General features: G+C 38.3%; 1 protein-coding gene across 9 annotated transcripts in view; it reads left to right on the top strand.

Moving 5' to 3' along the window:
• NFKB1 (nuclear factor kappa B subunit 1) overlaps positions 1–25,076 on the top strand; it is a 147,209-nt gene that overhangs the window by 48,802 nt on the left and 73,331 nt on the right. For 4 of the 9 annotated variants that reach the window (XM_084971097.1, XM_084971095.1, XM_084971102.1 and 1 more), the window contains exons 2-5: positions 5,654–5,699; positions 10,075–10,150; positions 13,784–13,821; positions 18,555–18,653. In XM_084971097.1, coding sequence (XP_084827223.1) covers positions 5,654–5,699; positions 10,075–10,150; positions 13,784–13,821; positions 18,555–18,653 — 259 coding nt within the window. 9 annotated transcript variants of the gene reach the window in all.

Genomic DNA, 25,076 nt, shown 5'->3' with positions numbered 1-25,076 from the left:
CTTGAACTTGAACAAAGGAGACATTTAAAACAAGACAAAAAGCAACTACCACTTGCATTAACTTTGGTATTTTTACCTTCACATTTGATTATCTCGAGAAAAACTCCCTTTAAGTTTTGTGTATTGTCATAGTTCAATTTTGCTTTTTAGGCTATCTGTGCATGGGTAGGCTACCTCCAACTTGAGCATTCAGGAGACCTGGAGCAAAGATGCTGGTATTAAAGTAAATAAAGTTGTTAGTCCAGGAGGAAAATCACTTCTGCCTCTCAGACAAGTGATAGAATCATAGTCTGTGGAGTCAGATGAGCAAGGATTATTCTGTCAAACTGAGCAAATGGCTTTTCCTCTGTAAACCTCAGTGTTCACACCTGGGAGTATTTCCCAGGATTATTGAAAGGATTAACTGAACTATGGGAAGCACTAGCTCTAAGTCCTTACTCATGGGAGGTAGTCAGTAAAGCTTAGTACTTTCTCCACGTGAACAAGCACACTGTCATGACACGATGCATGTATCTGGGTTTGTCATCCTTGGCACTGTTGATGTTAGGGGTTGGATATTTTTTTCTATTTTTTTTTTTAGGGCTGCACCCAACGGCATATTGAAGTTCCCAGGCGAGGGGTCCAATAGGAGTTGTAGCTACAGGCCTACGCCAAAGCCACAGCAATGCCAGATCTGAGCTTTGTCTGCGATCTATACCGCAGCTCACGGCAACGCTGGATCCTTAACCTACTGAGCAAGCGCAGGGATTGAACCCGCATTCTCATGGATGCTAGTTGGGTTCATAACCGCTGAGCTACAATGGGAACTCCAGATATTTCTTCACTGTGAGGAGCTGCCCTGTGCATTATTGGATGTCTAGTAGCATTTCTAACCTCTACATACCAGATGACAGTGGGAGCACCCACCAGTTGTGACAGATGAAAATGTCTCCAGACGTTGCCAAATGTCTTTGGAGGCAAAATGCAAACATTTTATTAAGCAGTGATAAGGATAAGAATAGGCAGAGGGTGTGGCAGTGTACCCATAAATGTAGGATGGGAGAGAAAAATACTGGATTCTTTTCAGAGTGCCGAAAACTTTAACTGCTTATTATTCCCATAATTTATTATAAACATATTATTTACTATGCTAGCTAATAAAACGGCTAACATTTGTATCACAGCTTCTGAACTGTTTAGGGGTCATGAAATCATTTTAATAGGTTTGTGCCGATAAGTTTTGCGTGCATTAATAGTTGAATGTTGTATTAGATTGGCATTCCATTGTGAACAGGGAGCTTATCTTACATCAGCTCCAAGCACAAAATGTATTTGTACATATTGCGTGGCTGTTTTGCATGTTAATTGGCACACTGCACCCAAATAAAACAATAGGGAGCTGAAAATGGATTGGAGGAGAAGAAAAACATGGAAAATGAGTTTAAATAAATCTAAATGTGGTAGGACACAAATATTTATTCTTTTTCAAAAACTTTTAAAAATTGGTTCTTCTAAGAAAAGTAACCAATAAAGTCATTGTTAACTTTTATCATCCCTAAGTCACTTTATCATCAGAAAGATGTAAGTAAACAGCCCCCTTAAAGTTAAATTTTTTCTGTTTATAATGAAGAACATTCCAGTAGTGCTTTGAAATTTTTGATTCATTATTACTTTGTTTCATTCACTGTATGTCATTAATTGTTAAAGATGTTGGAGTTAAACTTTAAATTCAGGACAGGGTTTGATTTTCTTTTTCTTCTATTAAAAATATGTATTTCCAATTATGTAATTAAGTTAGAAAATTAAAACATAGAAATTTACAACTTTGACTTACAACTAAGTCTCTGTATTACTATATGTGGACCTGAATTATTATTTTTAGCAGTTGTACAACATATAACTATGAATTATATGTTGTATAATTTTATCTTTTTCTTGTAATCTCATGCAAGATGAGGTATTAAAATTACACCTACTTAACGTCTTTTGTGGCTGAAAATAAACTTGAAAATGGAGACGCTTTATCTTTGATTCCGCGTTGTGTCTTCTGGTACCGAAAATTATGTTTTTCAAATTGCAGCTTCTGAACTGTTTAGGGGTCATGAAATCATTTTTCTAGGTTTGAAAAGTTATTTTTTAATGAAATCTAATAGAATATGTTTTCTTACAGTGGGCCCTGGGGAAAAAGTATGACTAGGTCAGACCCTAGAAAATTTCCCCAGTTACAAAGAGGGGAGTACCGCTAACTTGACCTTAAATAGTCCAACCCTGTGGCTTTGGTCTTGCTGCCTAAGCTCTCTATGCTGGCCTTTGATGTCAGTGGTAGAATTGTCACAGATGTGGAGAAAATAATCCATTAGGTATTTCATGTAGAGCTCAGCACATATTCAGAACTTAGCCCGTTATAGCATTATGCCTTTCGTGTGAGAAATACAAACAATTCACTGGGAAAATATTTTATTTATTGCTAGCTAGCTACACGTTCTATTTCCCTTTCCATGGTGTGAAAATTTCCCAGAAAGCCTCCTTTTTGGGAGAGAGAGATGCAGAGCTTAGGCCCATCTTCTCACTAGTCAACCTAGTACCTCCCTTTCTGTTTCAAGGTCCTTCCTCAAAAGCACAGAACTAAGTGCAAAGGGAAAGTGAGGGGAAGGGCCAGGGGAGCAGGGAGGGCAGTGGGGGCTTTCCCTGGTCTTTCCTAATCCTTTGGTTCCAAAGCCTTAGTATTTCAAATTTTTGAAATAAAATCTGCCTTTAAAACTAATGCAAATGTTACTCAGTGATTCATCCTTTCCAAATAATTCTTGGTTTCGTTTGACATTTTATTTTTAAATTATGAATTAACAGTGACATCACTCTCAGCTTACTGTTACCTCAGCTCCTCACAGTGAACTGTCTTACAAGGACTGTAAAAGTTCAGATTTTTAACTATCACCCAGTATCTCCTGGGCTGCCATTGGGCTTTTAAAACTCTGACCTTTTTTCAATAAAATTTTTTAAAAATTGAGAAAAAATAGGATCTTTCGGCATACGTTCGCGCCGAAATCACGGGGAAAGTATTGGAGGGAGGACTGTGCTTAATTGGGTGTTTCATACAGGGCCTGCAACTGAGAGAACTTCACAAGGGGTGTCCCTGCAGTGGTGAACATGACAGTAACCCCGCATCAGCTCTAAGAAAGTAGACTTAGTTGAGTTTTTAAAATTGGGGTCAGGGCCGCCTTATATGAAGTCCATACATTTGAAGGGCAGAAAACCATCCACAGACTTAAATATAGATAAAAGCAGTGTAATCCAGGTACTGAACGGGTTCTGTTGATTGAACAAGTCAGCAGTCTCCCGTTGCTTTTGAAGACTCTGGGCTAAGATTGCAAGGATTCAGGTGATCAGCCCACGTTAATGAAAAGTCTAAAGGCAAAAAAAAAAAAAAAAAAAAGTGGTCTTAATATTTTTCTTGGAAGCTTGGGCTTCTGTGGTATTCTAAGGATGAGGATTTTTCACAGGGACTGTCGTAAGCGGGATTAGCACTGTATTTCAGTGGAACATTGGGTACTAGTATTCTTTGCGTACCTAAAAGAATTATGATTTAGGTGATTCGTTCTTTGGATAAGCATTTATTAGCTAACTAACATATTCCAAGCTCAATAAAACTTACTTCTTTCCCAGGCCCATCCCATCAAGGTCTCTGATTTTGCAGATAAGAAGCAGAGACCACAGTGGGTTAGTTACATATCCAAAGGCACGCACCCAGTAGCGGCAGAACTCTTGAATTTCAAGTGATGTAATTTTTCAGCTGTTTGTCATAATCAGTTTGTAAATCTTCAATCAGTAGCTTCTTGTTCTAGACAATATTTTCTTGCACCTCTCTTGGTGTTCTTGTTCTGTAGAGCTCAGAGCTGCCCTTTTCCCTTTTGTTGAAACTGGGTGCTGCTCTGCATCCCACTAGGAGCCCTGCTGACACTTTGTCACTCCTCACAGTCACAGAGGGCTCTAGCAAGAGAGGATTTCTTTGGAAGTTGGAATCCTCTTTGGAGGATTGTGGAGTGCCAAGAGATATGTTGATTAGAGGCATGGCTGAACTGTTTTAACAGAGACCCAACAATACGCTGGGGTAAGGAGCACAGAAGTGGCTTTCTTTCTCACATCCCCATCAGTATTCACTGCCGTTCATCATCATGTCAGTGGGAGAAGCCAGGTCTTCTCCATGTCTATGATATATCCAGCAGGAAAGAGAAGAAACAAATGTAGAGGAAGCGCCTCAAGGTCGCTAAGCCCAGACCTGGAAGTGGCACACAACAGATAGTTTGGACGTTCCACTGGCAAGCGTTTCTTCAGGTTGTCATCCCTAACTCCACAGAAATGTGGGGTGTACTCTGGCTGAGCAGGTCTCCAGCTACAGCTCCATTACTGTGGAAAAGGAGACAGCAGGTTTTGGTAGACAGCTGACCCTTAGGGTCAGCCCCAGACCCAGGTGCCCTAAACAGACTTCCTGATGGCCTCAGAAATTAATATTTACTTTCAGCTATTTTTTTTAATCTTCTGATTTTTCAGGCAGTATGTCTAAAATTTGATCTAGGTCAATTTAGCTAAAAATAACCTATATATATTTAAAATAATGATAAGGGTATTTCTTAAGTAAGTAAATCCAAAATAACAGGTGATTTTAGATACTCTTTTTATCTGATCATGCAGCTCTCCCTCTTCTCAGGGCCTTTACATAACAGAAGAGTGCTAGGCCTGAAGCATATTAATGGGTGGGGTTGAGTAAATCCAAGACTGTAGCCTTGATAGTAAGGGTCCTTATTTTTGTGCTTTTTGAGCGCACGCGTAATAGAACAGTGTTTTTGCACCTGCGACAGTGGTAGGGAATGGCCTGCTGCAGCAGAAAGCTCTAGAGGACTGAGCTGCCCTTTGCCTGTTGTGTGCAAGGCACTGGCCAGGCCCTGTGACAGCCAGATGACTCCCTCTGAGGAGGTCTTCTCAAGTCGCATGTAGAAAGTGGGGAGACAGTTCTAGGACCATCACAGAATGGGTGAAAGTTTGGGAAGTAACACAAAGAGCTAAGCTAAGTGAATCCTTGAACTTAGATGGTGACAAAAAGAAATGACCTTTGGGAGTTACCTTTGTGGCGCAGCAGAAATGAATCCGATTAGTAACCGTGAGGTTGCGTGTTTGATCCCTGGCCTCGCTCAGTTGGTCAAGGATCCGGTGTTGCTGTGGGCTGTGGTGTGGGTCGCAGATGGGGCTTAGATCCTGCATTGCTGTGGCATAGACCAGCGGCTACAGCTACAATTCAGCCCCTAGCCTGGGAACCTCCATAAGATGAGGGTGCGGCCCTAAAAAGTAAAAAAAAAAAAAAAAAAAGGAAAGAAAGAAAAGAAAAAGAAATGACCTTTTAGAAATCTAATCTGTGATTTTTACACAGGGGGTGAAGACTAGTTGTGAGGTTGACCCAAGAGTTTTGGCTTATATATGTAAGTGGTAATTCCTTGATTATGCAATCTTTCTGCTGTTAAATTTAGATTCCAAAGAGGAACTACACCATGTCCTCCTCCTAAAGTCTTTTAAAAAAGGATATATTTGGTCTTACTGGAAGATTGCAATTTACTTGTGCATAGTGGGATTTTTAAGGTTCATTCCAGTCTTAAGTTTGGCTTTGTATTCTTTTGATATACAGCTCCAGAATGGCAGAAGACGATCCATATTTGGGAGGGCACGATCAAGTAAGTATAATAATCTCACTGATGATTTTTTGTAAATGTATTCATATTTTAAAATATGCATAGGCAACTATAGTAACTCTCAGGAAAACTCTAAAATTGGTTAAATTTTTTTTTTCTTTTACATTGTTTTTGCTGCTGTTCCATGTTAAGGTCAGAGAGGACATGCAAATGAGTAATTTAAACCAAGTTATCACACATATTGTTGCATAAAAATTATATATGCTACAGGTCAAACGATAACTGCTGTATTAGTTTCTCAAGGCTACTGTAACAGATTACCACAAACTGGGTGGCTTGAAACAACAGAGATACAGTCTCCAGCAGGTTGGGAGGCCAGAGTTCCAGCAGCAGGATGATAATCAGGATGGGGTAGATGTTCTGAAGGACAATCTTGTGTGCCTCTTCCCCGGCTTCTGGTGGTTACTGGCAGCCCCTGGCATTCCTTGGCTGGTAGCGCAACATACTGGCCTTCCCTTTGTCTCCTCTGTGTCTCTGTAACCAAGTCTCTCCCTCTTTTCTCTTATAAGAGTACCAGTCATTGGATCGAGGGCCCATTCTTCAGTATGACCTCATCTTTTTTTTTTTTTTCTTTTTTTTTGTCTTTTTGCCTTTTCTTGGGCTGCTCCCATGGCACATGGAGGTTCCCAGGCTACGGGTCGAATCAAAGTTGTAGCCGCCCGCTTATGCCAGAGCCACAGCAACACGGGATCCGAGCTGCATCTGCAACCTACACCACAGCTCATGGCAGTGCCGGATCCTTAACCCACTGAGCAAGGCCAGGGATCGAACCCACAACCTCATGGTTCCTAGTTGGATTCGTTAACCACTGAGCCATGACGGAAACTCCAGTATGGCCTCATCTTAACTTGATTACATCTGCAAAGGTCCTTTTTCTAAATAAAGTCACATTCACAGGTATTAAGGATTAGGATTTGAACTTTTTTTTTTTTTTAGGGCTGCACCTGCAGCGTTTGGAAGTTCCCAGGCTAGGGGTTGCATCAGAGCTACAGTTGCTGGCCTACACCACAGCCACAGCAACACAGGATCCAAGCTATGTCTGTGACGTACACAGTAGGTCACAGTAAAACCAGATTCTTAACCCACTGAACAAGGCCAGGGATCCAGATACCCACATCCTCATGGAGATTATGTCAGGTTCTTAACCTGAGCCACAATGGGAACTCCTGTACATGTCATTTTTGTGGGAGAACACAAAATATTTATTTAAAACTCATCTAAAGAGAAGGCAAATTGGTGTGGTGAAAAGGACTTGGAATTCAGAAATGTTACGTGCTAGCTGCTCTTAAAACCTGAGGAATCACTTAGCTCCCCCTGCCTCATGAATGTACATAAAACTTCATTATAATGATATCAGCAATTATGAAGAGATACCAGTGTCCTTTTTGCCTCCTAAATTTTACTTGAAAATTTTCAAGTCTGTGGAAATGTTGAATAGTCCAACAAATCTTTGTTCTTAATATTTTGCTCTGTACATAATATATAGGGATATATATATAAAACATATATCGAATTATCTGCAAGTTGATTTTCAGATTCTGGAATAATTACAATGGCAGTATTAAATATTTAGAAGTATTTTAAATTCAGAGATTTATTCACTGAGGAGCTATTTGTTGAGGCAATATTATGGACCAGAATATTGGCTAAGGAGGGGTACAAAAATGTGACACATTTCAGGAAGCTGCCATTCTAATAGGGACAGAGACATAAATAGTTTCCATGTGGTGATAAATGCTATAGTGGTAGTCTGCACACAATGGGACAAAAATGTTGAGAGGGATCAATCTTGTGCTGCTGGAAAGAAAGGCAGGGTTATGGAGACTGGAAGAAAATCTATGTAAGCGGAGATTGGAAGATGTAGTTTGCTAGGCTAGACAAAGAAAAGGAACACGAGGTACCAAGACACCCTGGTCCGAGATTCATACCATTTCACACTTAAACTTTAGCCACCTAAAAAATAGATTTCCCAAATTTGTGCATGGAGAGAATCAGAAAATCAAAAGTGAAATATTTTTAAGAGATTTCATATTATTTTTTTAAAGAAAATAGACTTACATAGCATTGATTACTCTTGATAACACTCTGATTGATTTAGAAAGAACAAGTGTGCATTGCTTTTCACATTAAGATGTTCCTTTTGAATTTTATTGTACAAATGGTGATGTTGGATAAATCTAGGAACGCTTTCTTTGATTACATTATGGCTACTCATGTTAATCAAAAACCTGTGTTTTACCTTTCGCTTTTAATATGTTATCTCTAACAATTAAAGGCAATCTAACCAGCCATAGGGTTGGTCTGCTAAGTTTTAAACCCTGCTTTCCTGTCTATGCACAGGAAATCCTATCAGCAAGAGATGGTCCTTTGTGCCACACAAGAGTAAAACTGCTAAAAAAACATTCATTTCGAAAGCTTTTCTTATGTGGGCATTTTTGTGATCATCAGCAACAGGGGTGGGGCATATTCTGATAGTTCCATTTTTGAAGAGAGAGGTCCTTGAATTTTGGGTTTTTTTTTTTTTCCTTGTCTCAAGATTAATGGTATATATTTCCTGAAGTTTACATGTCCTCAGTGAGAGAGCCTCAGTGTTTTAATATATTCTGACGTTTACTCCCTACCTGTGACCTAATACTCAGTGCAAGCTGCAGCACACAACACAGCTTCACTCTTCTTGTCTGAGTTTTTACCCTTTAACCGATCTTTTTTAGCCACCTGCAGGACCATAGGAAAGATTTTTTTTTTCTGCTGGGTCATCTTTTCTGCTCTGAGACTGGTGAATTCTCTCTGTAAAGTGGGGCCCATTTTATGTGTTTTTTTCATTCCTTTATTTCCTTTTCAGCAAACAGTGAATTGTGTAGATGAACTTTACTCTTAGGCATTGAAGTGGAGCACATTTATTGTTCCTCAATTAAAAATTTGCATACCTCACATCTGGATCTGAAATGTTCTTTATTTAAACACTATGTTTATTACTTTTGATTTAACTAGGCATACGAGATTCTTAGGTACCCAAGAATGTCCAATAATATACTAATAAAGAAAAGGAGTAAAATATCAGTGTTTCTTTAAAACAAAAACACAGCTCAGCACTTTTACTACCTAGTGAATTATAAAACATGAAAAATGTTTGTTTCTGTGCTGTAGCACAGATACTTCACAGATGACTTATTTGGGTTGAAATAAATGCCATACTCAGAAATATGAATATTAAATCCTGAATGAACTGAGTGGAAAGAAAGTGTTTCTTTGGAGATATGCAATTAGTAACTTATCAAGATAGAATATAATTCCATCAAAATAGATTGGTTGCCCCCTGTATTAGTTTTCTGGTGCCACTGCCCAAATTGCCACACATTTAGTAGTTTAAAAAATTCAAATTTATTCTCTCACAATCTGGAGGTGAGAAGTCTAAAATCAAGGTGTTGGCAGAGCTGCATTCCTTCTGAAAGCGTCCCTTAATTTTTTACAGCTTCTAGAGGCTGCCTGTTTCTCTTGGCTATGACCTCTTCCATCACTCCAACCTCTTGGCTCCCTTGTCACATCACCTACCATTCACTTTGATCTCCTGCATCCCTTCCAAGGGGGCCACTTGGATAATTCAGGATAATCTCCCCACCTCTACATTCCTACCCTGATAACATCTTCAAAATCCCTTCTGCTATATGAGATAGCACTGATAAGTTCTGGGGCTAAGGATTGTGGGTGTCTTGGGAGCATGGGTGGGAAAAGCATCATTCGGACTACCACACCTACTAAATCCCAGTTATTTTGCATTTTGCTAGATGAATAAAGGTGGAAAACAATGAAGGAGTTCTGTGCTCAATTATCTGCTCCTTGGACTAAGTTGTATTTTCAGTTTTCCTGTAAATTGTTCTAGGGCTGCTGTCTAATTCTTTCAGGTCTTGAAGTTGGATGGCTAGAGGAGTTTATTTTTCAGCATAAAAGAAAGATTTCCTATATTCTTATGCTTATATTTCTAAGAGAGTACAGTCTTTAAATCATTCATTCAACAAATACTAAAGTATCCACTCTGAAAAACATATACTGGGCCCTGAAGATATACCAATGAGCAGGTGACATTCGGTCCTGCCCTCTGTGGACTTTATAGCTGGGTCATTCTTCTGCAATCCCTCTGTCACATAAACATAGCCCAACCCCATGTCAGATTCTATATACATGTGAAGTTAGCTAGGTCTCATTAACACATTTTAAAAATCCTGATTTGAAATGTTTTCAGATTTTTGTTTTCAGCCTTAATCTGTGTTCCTATAATTAAGTTTTAGGTGCTACAAGGTCAGATTTTTAAATCTGTGTTGGAAAAATGATTGAAATATTTAAATTTTCCTTTTTATAGATGTTTCATTTGGATCCTTTGAATCATACAATATTTAATCCAGAATTATTTCAACCGGAGATGCCACTGCCAACAGGTAAGAAAATGCGACCTCCCTGTTGCCGTCGTCATTTCGCTTTTGCTTTTGTAAAATTCAAGATTTCCTATAGACCCTTTTAGAAAGTCAGTGAGGTACCTAGAAAGGAAATGGTGAGTTACGTTTTAAAAACAAGTCTTTCAGCGTCCTTTTGGGGTCGTGTTTGACCCCAGCTACCTGTTGTATGACTAATGGTTGTTGCTGATATCTGCTAGGCCAGCTCAGGAGGAATTCCTTTATACTCCGTGTGAGATTTTTCCTTTCACCCAATCTGGTTGTCTCTGGGTTCTTTCTAAACTCCTGTTTTCTTTGTCACAGGCTCACATGAGCCAGTCTCAACTCCACAGTTCTATTGCAGAAACACTTACTTGAGTACCTATTGTGTGCCAGCCAGTATACCAGGCACTGGGAACATAAAGGGTACACAGATCATAAAAGTCATCACAGTAGAAAAAATCGTCTTTTTAAAAAGTTTTTCACTTTACATTCTGACTAATTGGATGAAACTCATGATGATCATCCTCCCTCCTAACATGACTCTAGTATCATCCCCATCAGGAAATTGTTTAATCTCATATGGGTGGTTTTAAAAAATCATCACTTGGTCTGTTTTTATTTACTGCTTTGTATGTAAACTCATCATGTCTGCTCTTAATTTGCTCCTCACATCACCAGGGGGACTTAACAGATGTTCAAAAGCTGTGTGAACAACTTACAGAAGTTGTATGTAAGAGAGTTTTGTAATGACTGAAGTGGGCATCAGTTACTCTATTTACCATGGACTTGCTTGTCCTCATCAGGAGAATTTATCCAATTTGTATCATTCTCATTTAAAATTATTATTGTTACTCTGGTACTTTTCATTTTTTAAAGGTCAGATGTTTTTCTGCCTCTGTATCTCTTATTATTTCTAAAAGTTCGTGGGGGAGGAAAAAATAAATCTGCAGTCCCTTTACCATAAAAGAAGTGTGTTTTGCTGAGGCCTTTCTCTCCTTACTCCACAGAGCGTATTTTGTAGGCTACCTACCATATCTGAGATCTCCTGAGGTTCTGTCCAATATAAGCTCTAGGTCAGCTTCCTGTGAGCAAGAAAATGTCTTGGTAGCTTCTGTGTTTCCTCTGAACTTCTTATTCTGGGGATCAAAGTATTTTTCTTGGTATTAATGCTTTCTTGAAAACATAAAAGGTTCTGCCTGCAGGAAACAAATGCATGCCCATTTAATGCCTTGTATAGATGCCAAACAATATCCTGATGCAAATAGTTTCTTAATGTTTTTATTTCATCAAGTTTTTAGAGGTAGAAATAGTATTATCAAAGGAACCATCTCAGTAAATATTCTGTAGTAATAGCTTCATCTTGTAGGGATTACATTAGAAAAAAGTTTATAATTATACCTCAATCATATTTTCCAGTTATTACCTCATCACTTTTATTGTCATATATTTTCCCTCTCTGTGGCAGGGACATAATTCAGTTTTTAGGATCCAAGACATAATGGATGTTTTATTCACATTTTAAAGGGATAGAGAGATTATTTAAACCAGTATTAACCTATATTTTTCATATGGGCTGTTTTATCCTCTATAGTTCTTGAAATCTAAAACCATTTGTCGTTCTACTACTTGTTGCAAACTCTGTGGGATATGGTACAACTGTTAGGTCTACAACATTTTTCTGTAATTTAAGTTCCTCTGCACAGTAAGTTGTTGACTCCTAGTATAGAACTTTGGCCAAAAGAAAGTTGGCGTTAAAACAAATATATGCATATCAAATCTAATTTTCTAGTTGATTTAACTTCTGAGTGTGTTCCCTGAAAGAGAAAAATGGCCCCATTTCACTGATAAAATTCCCAAACCTTAAAGTTTGCCATATTTAGAGGAAATTCAATCATACAGCAAAACATCAAGTGTTTTTTGAAGAGTTAATAAGAAGTGAGAAACTTGAAGTTTCATGTAAATGTACTCCAACTCCTCTATATATTTCCTGTGACATCCACATGTTGCTTTCTTAGAGAGCTCTCTTCATGTATTCATTTAGCTTTCTAGAGGGAATGTTAATGAGTAGATTTGTTACATTGTCATACAGATGGAATATTAGCAGTGTCAAAATGTTTCTATTTCTGATCAGTTTTCTTAACAGAAATTAAATTCTATTCATTTTTTTGAATTTTTAAATTCCAACAATTTCTTCTCTAAAAGTAGTTAAAGCTGTCCAGGGATTAATTTCATAGAGAAAGCAAAGATAATTTACCTAAATTATACTACACTGGCCAGTCACTACCCTTTTTTCCTTTCTTGTCTAACTTCAAATTCAGTCATTTTTCAACTGACTTCTTTATAAATTTCTTGAATAATAACAGGAAATAATTATACTTTGTTTCCTACATTTCTCTAGCCTTATCCTGGTTCATCATAATACTGAAAAGATGAAAATAAATTCTCTCTTAAGTTACAGTTTATTTTTAATTTCAGCCTGAAAGTTTAGCTCCTCTTCACAAATTTATTTATCCAAAATAATAGATCTTGAATGTCTGGCCTCATGGTGGTGAAGATGGAAATGGACATGGAAGCAGTCTTGTAAAATTTTTTTAGTACCGAACATTTTAATTTACATTCAGACAAGTGAGAAATACCCTGAGCCTTTATGGATCTCAGAGCTACAGGTTTTTATACTGTTGATGTAAAAACCAGCTGGGAAGCTTAGGGACTTTCTCATAAACAAATTTATAATTATACTGTCAGAGGTTCTGATCTTTCTTTGAATTTCCAAAGTCAGGTATAGTTGGGGTATGGATTAAGCTTCTAGAACTCTTGGTTTTTATAATAATTAATTGGTATGTACCTATCTAAATTACTTTCAGAATTTTATAAGATGCTTGTTTTAGAACAGTTTATATGAGAGCACAGTATTCAGAAATTGTACACACACATCAAAAGCTCTGGATGAATAAGAAGAATCTTACCATGTCTAATAGACCAAATTAAATTTGGGAGGGAGGAGAAACAAGCTAGCCAGTTAGGGAATGAGTGCAGCTCTGATGGATTCAAATAAGAAGGGAACTAAAAACATTAGGGAAAAAGCAGGTCGCCTAAGATCATTACTGGTGTATTTCATACATGTAGGTGCTAACTTAGTCTCTTGTAATTTCTCATTAAGCATATTCTCTTTGAAGAAGGGAAGTCAAGGTCTAATGATGTGAAGGCATAAGAAAATTTCATAGTGCCCAGGAAGTGGTTGCTCTGCTTTTAATTGATACTCATATTGTCTTAAAATGCTGTTTTAGTAAACACGATTGTGAAGGCTGTTGATGTCTTAGTCCGTGACAGACTTCATGCTTCTTGTTGGGTTGTGTACTGTGCCATGACCATTTGACAGATGTTTGTATAATGTGCTTCTAACAGTGTAAAAGTGTTGTTAAAATAAGGATAAATTTATTGCTCAAGTGATCAAGATATATCCTTTTGGAATTTTACCTAAAACATTTATTTGAAATTTCTATTTAAAAACAATTTCAGTTTTTTTTTTACTTGCTTTTTATATATATATATATATATATTTTTACCAAATTCGAGAAGCCTCACAGTTTCTTTTGGTTTCTTTTTTTTGTTTTTTGTTGTTTTTGTTTTTAGCAGATGGCCCATACCTTCAAATATTAGAGCAACCTAAACAGGTAAGAAGATTAAAAGGGTGGGACTTTCTCTCTAAATGTTAGATCTATAGGTCTAATATTAATATCTCAAGCACCAAATAAAATAATAAATGAAATTTATGAAGGAAATAGCTTATCTAGAACAACAACCTGCCAAATTATGTAACAACTTTATTCACCCAGTTTACATTTCTCTCAGTCATTCTTCACACTATCCTGAGCCATCAGTACACAGTTCTGTAAAAACTTAGTTAATTAATCCTTGCTGTCTCACAGTCTCCACCAGCCTTGCTTACCAGCCACTCCTAGGAGAGGCCCTGTTTATCTCCATTCATTTTTATTTATAAGGAAATACACACACATGCAGTTCAGATACACTGAGTTCCATCCATCAGTCATGTCCCTGGACGTACAATACTCCTTAGCCGTCCTCTTTGCTGAGGAGCACCAGCTTTTTCTGTCCTGTCTGTGGAACATGTAACCTAAGATACTCCAAGTACCAGTGGGAGGTAGCTTTAGACTCTGCCTCTTTGGAGTCAGGTGAGGACTGTCTTATTTTATCAGTCTCATTCTCTTACTATTGGATTCTATAGAGGGTACCTGGGAATTGAAGTGGCCTCCTCACCATTGCCCCCATGGCTACATATTTATTGGAAAGTGGGTGGGACCAGCACTGTGAAAGAGGAGGGAAAAGAATCTTTAAGATCTGCCTGTAGGAGATTGCAGTCACTAAGGGATGGAAGGAATGGTGTGATCCTCTGCAGAATGAGGACAAAGTAGGTCTCTGAATAGTGTGCTTATTATCACATCTGTGTGAGACTGGAGGGTGGTGTTCCTGCTTTCTTGTAGTTATGTCACCCAGTACCCTTCCTGAATGTTTATAGTAGCTTGGGGAAGTGAGTGTAGCACTTTTGCATTGTGAAACACTTAACTTACGGCTTTTGGTCAAAATATAAAGAATATAAATATCTTAACTATAACCAAATAGACTGTCCTTCACTGTCCTTTTGAGGTTGAACTTAGATACAAGTTTTCAGTGTGGGGTTAGAAATGCCACATGAGACTTCAGGGCAATGGTTTAGTCACTTGAAAGTGGCACACCCTGACTCCGCAGTTGCTGATAGGATTTTGCTTTACCTCCATGTCTAATTCTATAGCAACGACTTTCCAGTTCTCTCAAGGACCCTCCCAGTGGAAGTTTGTCCTCTAACATTCTATGCAATGGTCTGGCCTCCTGTAAGATTGTCTAGCTTGTTAAGATTTGGGGAATCCATGACACTGAGAAATCAGCTAAAATTTGTCTGCATACTAGGCAAAACGTTTTTCAGGTATCCATTTTCATAAGCATAACACTGTAATAAGAATTTTTAAATTCACTTATGAATCCAGTTTTCATAAGGAAAAATGGGTATTTATGATTTGCCCGAAGGGTGGGTTGTCTAGTTCCAAAATTCAAAATTTAATTCACTATATGTGGATGTGTAAAAACTCACCTGAGTAAAACAGTGTGTTTGCTTACCAAACTGATATTATTTTGATGTCTGACTCCAGTGAAAGTAGGAAGGTTGTATTTAAGTCAGACTTTCTGACCGGATGGATGTAGCCTTGCCTTTGAGGTTGATGACTCATTTTAAGCAAGTGGAGTTACTGAGATGAATGGCTGTGAATTGGCAAGCCTTTAATCTCAAAAATTTAGAATCAGAAATGCATCCAAACTATGCATTTGAAGACATCCTATCTTCCTAAAAACAAAAGCAGTAGTAAATTTCTATCCTCAGGTTAAAAATTCCTTTGCATAGAAGTTTAGGTGTTTTTATCCAACCATGAATAATACCTATTGTTTTTCAAACTATAAGCAAGCTATTAAGACATGTCTCTCTACGCATATTCTATTTTTTTAATCTGTTTTTGTTTTGTTTTTTTAGGGCCACACCTGTGGCATGTGGAGGTTCCCAGGCTAGAGGTCTAATCGGAGCTGTAGCCGCCAGCCCACGCCACAGCCACAGCAACACGGAATCTGAGCTGTATCTGCGACCACTGAGCGAGGCCAGGGATTGAACCTGCAACCTCATGGTTCCTAGTCGAATTCGTTAACCACTGAACCATGACGGGAATGCCTCATATTCTATTTGATATCACTCCCAATAATATATAAAAGTAGACATGTGGTATATAGTTCTTCAAGTGTCCTAAAGGAATTGTGTGATTAAAGATAATGAGTTACTTTATTAAGTTTTTAGAATAAAATTTAGAAAAATATTCTTTTTTTCTTTGGGTTCTCTTTGCCAGAATTCCCCCAGCTCTGACAGAGATGAGTCATGGCATAGACCACTAATCTTCAGCATATCTGATCCTGTTTTATATTATTAAGTGCTAATTATCTAATACTGTTTAAAAACTGAAGTTGTTTTTAAATTGATTAGCAGTCAAGTAAATCTCTGTCTTTATAGTTAGCCAATTCTGGAGGCTGACTGTTGTACATGATGCTGCTTTTTCATGCTTTTAGAAATCTCAATTATTAAAATTAAGCCAACAGTCATTGTCTACAAAAGGTATAGGGCTGAATTTATAACTTATTTTTTAGTTTGAATTTTGTGAGAAGTAAAACAGAGGACATTGCCTCTAAATAACTAATCTTACCTCAAAAGGCTTCTCATGTGTTTAGGTTTGGGATGTCCTGAGGAGTCATTTGCAAGAATTATTTTAGATCCCACTTCGATGAGTTATCTTATACCTCAGACCTGTGTGTGACCTGAGGTAGTTTCCCCACTAGGGAGTTTACTTCAGGCCTTAGTTGTCCAATGTGCTTTAGATGGACCCTCTATTCTCAGAGAATATAGAAACAAATCCAGATGCTTTCCAGAGATTTAATTAGTTTAGGGTCCTTGGACCACTCAGATGGTTTTTCAAAGCCCTGTGAGGCCTAGTGAAATGGAGTGCAATCTAAGGAGGACAGAATTTCTGCATGGATCTACGAGCTCAAAGCTGTCAAAACCATTGTGTTTTCTTGGCTCCACCATCCAGTGTGCAAGGTTGAAAGCCCCCACCAGCAAGTAGTGGGTGTGAAATAAGCTTCCGATGGCCTAGGGATCTAGCACTGTTTATATGAAGTCAGCCCACAATGAAATATATGGAAAGGTGAGGAAGTTCCTTAAAGTATATTAACGTATTCTTTTCACTAAAGGGTGAATCTGAAAAAAGGAAAACCATCCAGTCAAGTGAGGGTATAAGCTACTAACACTGCCACACATTGACATCCATTATACGGCTGAGTCTTTCAGGAAAGATGTTGAGCCCTTCCCTAATATGATGATGAGGTCCGTTCTCATAATGGTCCTTGTTTTATCCTTTGTGTACAAATATGCACAATTACACAATAGCCAGGACATGGAAACAACCCAAATGTCTATCGACAGATGATTGGATTTGGAAGATGTGGTATATATACACAATGGAATACTACTCAGCCATAAAAAAGAATGACATAATGCCATTTGCAGCAACATGGATGGAACTAGAGAATCTCATACTGAGTGAAATGAGCCAGAAAGACAAAGACAAATACCATATGATATCACTTATAACTGGAATCTAATATCCAGCACAAATGAACATCTCCTCAGAAAAGAAAATCATGGACTTGGAGAAGAGACTTGTGGCTGCCTATGGGAGGGGGCGGGAGTGGGAGGGATCGGGAGCTTGGGCTTATCAGACACAACTTAGAATAGATTTACAAGGAGATCCTGCTGAATAGCATTGAGAACTTTGTCTAGATACTCATGTTGCAACAGAAGAAAGGGTGGGGGAAAAACTGTAATTGTAATGTATACATGTAAGGATAACCTGACCCCCTCACTGTACAGTGGGAAAATAAAATAAATAAATAAATAAATAAATAAATAAAAATTAAAAAAAAAATAAAGAAAAAAAACCAAATATGCACAATTAGAATTGTTAGCTTTGTAAGTCATAAAATGTTAGCACTGGAGTAGATCTTGAGGATGGTCTAGACTCATTTGTGTAGATAAAAACCATGAAGCTTAGGTGTTTATCAGCCCACATACTAAAGACCTCTAGCTAACTCTTAGTTTACTGTATCTGTAAAACTCTTGAATTGATAACATTTAAAGGACTCTCTGGTTTGGGATTCATTCAGGTCAGTTAATATATCCAGCTTAAGCTTTATAATGTCAGTAATCATAAAATTTAAAAATCTTCTGAACTGTGGCGAGAAGGTGACCAGATGTGGGATCAAGCACGGGGAGTGCTCTACAACCTTGATATGCTATATTTAACAAGATATTTTTGTATTCTCTCCTGAACCAACTGTAATCAGAGTAGATAAAGGAATTCCTTTAAGTCAGAGTCAAAGAAGCCTCACTTTGAGTCATATGGCCAATTTCAGAGCTTGGCAGCAGCATTTGAGATGAGGAAGCTCTGAGGCAAACAAGCTGCGGCACGTCCCGTCCAGGGCTTCAACTCTGCAGCAGTTTACTCTCCACATGGCACAGCAGGAGAGGCTCTGGGGGCTAAAGACCTGGTTTTTAAGCCACAGCTCAGTGCACAAATACCACTTGATACCAGTGTTCATAATCAGGTTATGGGAAAAGTGGTTCTCTTACAGTCCTCTTTCACAGTTTGTTTTTCCTCTCTCCTCTAATGCCTATGAGAATTTAAAATCTGTGTGTAATCAGGTCCCTATAATTTTTCGTAAGTATCTCTCAAACTCGTTCACTCTGTGTTCACCATTGCAGAGAGGATTTCGTTTCCGTTATGTGTGTGAAGGCCCCTCCCATGGTGGACTCCCTGGCGCATCTAGTGAAAAGAACAAGAAGTCCTACCCTCAGGTCAAAGTAAGTTCATGGTGTCTTTCTGTGTGGATACCGGAAGGTTTGATGTCCTAGGAGCAGAAGAAAGGACTGCTCTAAATGACTACAGTTTGCCTCTGCTCCTGAGCTGAAGTGGTTACAAAGTTATTATAATATTTAAATAGAAACATATCTCTTAGTGATAGAAGTGACAGATTTTAAAATTCTGTTAGTATTTCCCCTTATTACAGCTTATCTCAACATTAACAAAATTTTTAATTATTCTTGATCACTCTAAAGGGTTGTTTTTTTTAAAATTGTGTATATCTAAAAACTTTAATACATCTTTGGGAGATTTCAGCTCTTCAGAGATCTAGTGAAAAACAAAATTTAAGATGACTGAGTGTATGGGTTATGTAGCACAGGACCTCAGATCGTGAATTCCGATCCAGACCCTGTTACTAGCTATGTGCCTTTGACTGGGTTATCCAACACTCCTAACCCTCAGTACCTGAATGTGCAGAATGCAGACATGCTAACGGACTGTACTTGATGGAGTCTCCCAGAGACTGAATGAGAAAATGTATCTAAGTGTTCCACAGAGAGCCTGGCAGTGTGGTAGGGCCTCTGCTTGAGCAACTTGGCATCCCACGCGGTGGTCCTGGGAACGTACTATTTCATGACATGCTGTGGTGTGCTTGTGGAAGCCTTTTCCACCTCTTGAGGTTCTTGTTCTGTTTATTTAATCAAGAACATATTTCTCAGAGTTCCCGTCATGGCTCTGCAGTTAGCAAACCCGACGAGCATCCACGAGGACACGGGTTTGATCCCTGGCCTTACCCATTGGGTGAAGGATCTGGTGTTGCCGTGAGCTGTGGTGTAGGTCGAAGACATGGCTCAGATTCTGTGTTGTTGTGGCTGTGGAAAAGGCCAGCAGCTGCAGATCTGATTTGACCCCTAGCCTGGGACGCTACATGTGCTGCAGGCACTGCCCTAAAAAAGAGAGATAATCCCCCCACCAAAAAAAGAATATCTTTCTTTGAGGTAATTTGAGTTTTTTATTTTCATAATATGGTGTCATGTTTCTTAGACTGATTGGTAACAGTTTTGCAGATAAACCAAGTGCACGATTGCAATTTTGTCATTTTATGAATATTTTTATGGGCTCAGTAATTCAAGGCTTTGGCAAAAGGTTATCAGCCCAGTTGCCACTAAGGTGTGGTGTGTGTGCCTCTCAGGATATAACATTCTTTTGGCCTGTCTTTTTGTTGGTTTGTTGTTGTGAATAGGTGCAGGGCAATTAGACAATTGTGATCTCAGGAAAATTGTGATCTCAAGGAAGTTTGTCTTTGGTTTTGCCAGTCTTGCATTTTGTTCCTCCCTCGCCTCATACCCCACTTCTAGGCCCAGACCTTTCTAATTTCCTATCCCTGGTCCAAAACAAAAGACTGTGATTCTTTACCTCTTGAGTAATATTATATACTATTGCTCCTAAGAATCTTACTTTCATTTTAAATCTTTTATCTGAGCCGTTGTGTGAAATGAAAGATGTTTTTCCTATTCAGGGTCATTAGGCAGGGTAAATATGATGTGTTTAACCACAGTCTTATGGTCTCAAGTCCTGTGGAATCTGAATGAAGGAAGAAGAAAGGCAGTAAAACAAGGGGATTAGCATTTATTAAGCACCAAAGACTTGCTAAGTGTTTTACATATATTATCTCTTCTGATCCTCATAACAAACCTGGTAGGTGAAAAGTGTAAAGCCTGTGAAGAAACTGAGGCTCTTAGAGAAGAGTTAACTTACTTCTCTCACAGGCCAGGTGGCTCATTATCCCACAGCAGACTAATGCTCATTGAAGTCTCCTATGGAATGTGTGCACTTGGGGAGCTACAGGCAGAGGCTGGGGGACAGGACGTGGGAGGACAGTGGTGCAGAGAATTACAACTCTGGAAAACGAAGGCAAAGAGTACTAGATATTAAGGATTCAGATCTAGGACTTTTTTTTTTTTTTTCCCATCTTTTTAGGGCTGCACCTGCAGCATATGGAGGTTCCCAGGCTAGGAGTCAAATCAGAGCTACAGCTGCTGGCCTATAAGCCACAGCAACATGGGGTCTGAGCCGCAGATCCTGGCACCACAGCTCACAGCAACACCGGATCCTTAATCCACCAAGCGAGGCCAGGGATTGAACCTGCATCCTCACGGATACTTGTCAGATTTGTTTCTGCTGAGCCGTGACGGGAACTCCAAGGACTTACCTTTTAACACATGTGTCTGTGTGTGCTGTATATAAATATTATATGTTTATATGTGTGTACTTGTGATAAGGATAATTGAATGATACTTGTTATCAGCATTGACACTTCATAATTACTGAAGAATTAACATTAAGAGAAAAACTTGAGTTTTTTTCTGGACTATCTCTGTCCAAAAATAAATGACAGTATTGTTAAGAGCTGCTTACTTCTATTGTTCCACTCTTTTGTGGCTGAGTAACAATTCTTGCTACTAAAAAACACCTGGCATTAACTTTGTTATAAATTCGTTACCTAGTAAAAAGCCTTCTATTTATGTTGTCTTCATACATCCTTCTCATGTAGTGCCTCACAATTACAAAATAATCTAGAAGTAAAACAATGTAATAGACATTAGATGTTCTCAAATCATAGTTTCTGTATCAAGGCGTTTAATACTTAGTAGGAAGTCTAGATATAGAAACTAATAGTAAAGGAAGTTAAAGTATGAATGTGCAAGATTATTCATTATTGAACTTTAGCTACAGCTTCATTATTTCCCCCAATTATTTATTTTATTCACTAATTTGACATATATTTATTAACTATTGAATCCAGTTGTAGAAAGACAAAGAACAGTTTAGAGAGTGTATTACAAACTATTATTGTTCTCTTAGCTTGTTATCATTCCCTGAGAGTTTAATGACTGTGCTCTTTGTAATAGTTAAAGGAAGTAATTTTATTTATCCTAAAAGCTCTTAATCAGAAGGATGGGGAGGAGGGAAAGAGTCAATCACGAGGTATTTTTTCCAGAGCTCTTCTCTCAATGTCACTTTTAATAGTGTTTTTGCTAAAGGATAGATGAGGGTGACCTTTGATTTTAGAATGGATTTTAAATCTCTTTGCCTATAAAATTTAGGCAGAAGAAGGAATTGCTCAGGATATATCTTTATCAAAAGGATCTTCACAATTGTACATGTCTTTTGCAGCGGTTAACTAAGCACCTGCTCCCTGTAAAAGCAATGGGAGAGATACAACTAGATAAGGGTTTGTCAGATATTTGGGGGTGAGAAAACTTTATGCTTTGGACAGTTTTCCAGTTCATTATAGGATATTCAACAGCATCCCTGACTTCTACCCACTAAGCGCCAATAGCATCCCTATAGTTGTGACAGTCAAAAAAAATGTCCCTAGACGTTGCTATATGTCCTGGGAGGGCAAAATCACACTGCTTGAAAACCACTGATCTAGAAGCAATGTCGAATCCACCTAAACCTTTCTCCTTTACTTTTCTACTATAAAAGCTGTATCACATAGGCTATATAGAATTGCTCTAAGTGTATTACTTTGCAAACATATGTACTTGTCCTGATTATTAGATACTTACTTTCAAGATGATGATCATGGTGACTCTGATTTCTTCTAGAATTTCTGAGTTAGTGTAACTGGATATTAAGAAGAAAGAAAAGCGAAGAAAAACATATCCTAAACATTATATATTCTATTCCATGATAACTGCGTATCTAAAAGTTAGCATAGGGATTCTGTTGGCTTTCCATTAAAAACTGTTGCAGAAGAGAAAGTGAAAGTGGAGATGGATTCACTCAAGGCTGTAAACCTGCAGAGCCACTATGTGTGAGCCATGGAAGCATCTAAGGAACGGTTCTCATCCTTCCTTCTGGTAGAGAAAGGTGTAATGGGGAGTGCCCCACACTCACCCCAAATTCCATTTCTGCAGGAACTTCATAGGGAGAGCATTTACATTTATAGAAGGAATTGCTATTTCTGAAATTTGCATATGCTTCATATTTATTAAAGCACATTCGTTGCAGGCTTAACAGTAAAATGTTCTGGGCTCTGCCTTTTTCTCACCTTCAGCCTCTCACCCTCCTCCCTCTCCTCCAGCCTCGCTCCCTCTCTTCTTACCATGGCTGTAGGAGAACACACCACACCCTGAAGGGCTGGTGGCTCAGTGTGCGCTTAGTCACATACAGGCAGCCGCAAAGGGTTGAGGCCAACCCAAAAACTGCTGGGGCTGGCTGTGGTTTGTGGGCTGCAGACCCCTAGCTGTACTTTAGAGAGCTTGTAAACATATACCTTGCTCGGCTTTCTCTCTTGCTGATTGTCCAAATATGATACTTCAAGTTAAGTCATTTTAAAACCAACTCTAGGAGTCTGCCCCAATCCTCCTTTTTCTATTTGGATTTTGTCCTGTGCTTAACACCATATTTCGTGTAGGCTAGGCTTAAAAACACTCTTAACCATGTGGAGATTATTTATAGAATTAGGGCTCCTGAACCATCTGGTATTCTGCGTGTTTCTCCCATGTCATAGAATACCATTTAGCGTTTCAGAGTCTTGCTGGGTAAGTCTTCACATTCCTTTTTTAAAAACTGTTTAAATTATAAAATATTTCAAACATACAGAACATTTCAAAATTGATGTAAAGTATACTATATATCATCACCTGATTTTAAAGGTACTTAGTATTCTAGGGGGTTGGTTCTAAGACACCCACAGATACCAAAATTCATGGAGGCTCAACTCACTTGTATAAAATGGGGCAATATTTGTACATAGCCTATGCACACCCTTCTGTATGCTTTAGTCATCCCTTGATGACTTTTAATACCTAGTTCAGTGTAAATGCTATGTAAATAATTGCCAGTGTACAACAAATATAAGTTTTGCTTTTTAGAACTTTTTGGAGTTCATTTTTTTTCCATCTGCAGTTGGTTGGTTGAGGATGCAGAACCCTAGGATACAGAGAGTTAACTAAATATTTTACCATACTTGCTTCTAATCTGTCTCTAAATTAAAACATAGTTACACTTAAAGCCCCACCCACTGACCACTTTTTCCTCCTTCATAGGTAAACCACTGCTCTGAACTTTCATTCTCTGATATGTTTTAATATTTTTACTATATAAGTATTCTTCCATGAATACTGGCATTTTCAAGAAAATTGTTTTTTACTGGTTTCACCCCAAGTTTTCTATTATACATGATGGCTTTTTTTTTTAGGCAAATAACAGTCAAAACTGGGCTCCATTGAAGATTAGTGTTCACCTTGATCCTATTGGTTCCTCTGTATCATTTATAAAAATTTATTCATTCACAATGTGGAGTTTATTCTGATTCCTGCAGAGAAATAGCTAGGGAAAGTAGATAGGCAGATTAACTCTTGGGTCTTGCCCTTTTTAAAGAAAAGCTTTCCTGTTGTTCACCATTTAATAATCTATTATGCTGCTCTGTAAAGTTTCCCTTTAAAGTTCCCTCAGTTCTAATTTCATCGTGGAGCTCCTAATGGGAGCGGCTGGCAGAAAAGCACAGGTACCTTCCTCGAGGCCGAGCTTGTCCCTGCCTGTTTTTGACTCAGCAAGGAGTGTCAGGGAAGGCTCATTTCCCTCTTTCCCGAAAGTTGTTCATGAGATTTTTTTTATTAATCAAACTACCTTCCTCTTCACAGAGGTGGAAAGGTGCCAAGAGGAACAGCCCCATGGGGCCTCAGAATCCCCCACTCATTCTCTTCCAGAGTGGCCAGAAAGCACGCATCCTCAGCTGATGTGCCATCCTCAGCGGGGCCACTCCATGCCAACCAGAAAGCTGTCAGTGACCTTGATTCTAAAATACAAATAGCTGACCAGTTGGTATTCTTATTTTCTCTTTAGTTATAAATATCAAATGCAATGGACTACAACTTGAAACACAGCTGATGTAAGTGTAACTATTTTTAATCAAATGTTTTCTGAAAGCTGGTTCTCACATATGTTTTCTTTCCTGAGTGTTTAATGTTGAACAGAAGGCATGTGTTGAAATGTTTAGGTCAACAACAGCTTTTTTATTGTATCCCTCACAATTGATTTTTTTTTCTTAAGTCACCACGCTTGGTGCCTCTCACTTAAAAATCATAAATGTTAAGTTTCCGTCAAGGTCAAACAAAGACTGGCTGATACGCTGCGGCATTTAGGGATATCACATATCCTTGTGTAATCTCTCTTTCCTTTGCATTGACTTGTCTGGTTCTGGAGCTTTGCCATTTTAAGGACCTAGTTATAATGCTAGTTTTGAATCATTTAATCTGACTCAATTGCTAAAAACTACAGGAAAGAAGATCACCAATAATCAATTAGTCAAACACATAAAACCTACTTCAGAGCATTTATTACAATTTCTATCATACCCCTAAGCTGTTCACTCTCTGCACGTTAATAAGGGAAAATAACCATATCCC

The sequence above is a fragment of the Sus scrofa genome, chromosome 8 (genome assembly GCF_054392235.1).
Source record: "Sus scrofa isolate SSC_HxYL_T2T_F1_AM1 chromosome 8, Sscrofa_HxYL_maternal_Yorkshire_Landrace_v2.0, whole genome shotgun sequence".
In the NCBI taxonomy this organism is placed as follows: domain Eukaryota; kingdom Metazoa; phylum Chordata; class Mammalia; order Artiodactyla; family Suidae; genus Sus; species Sus scrofa.
This window is presented reverse-complemented; position numbering and strand designations above follow the sequence as displayed.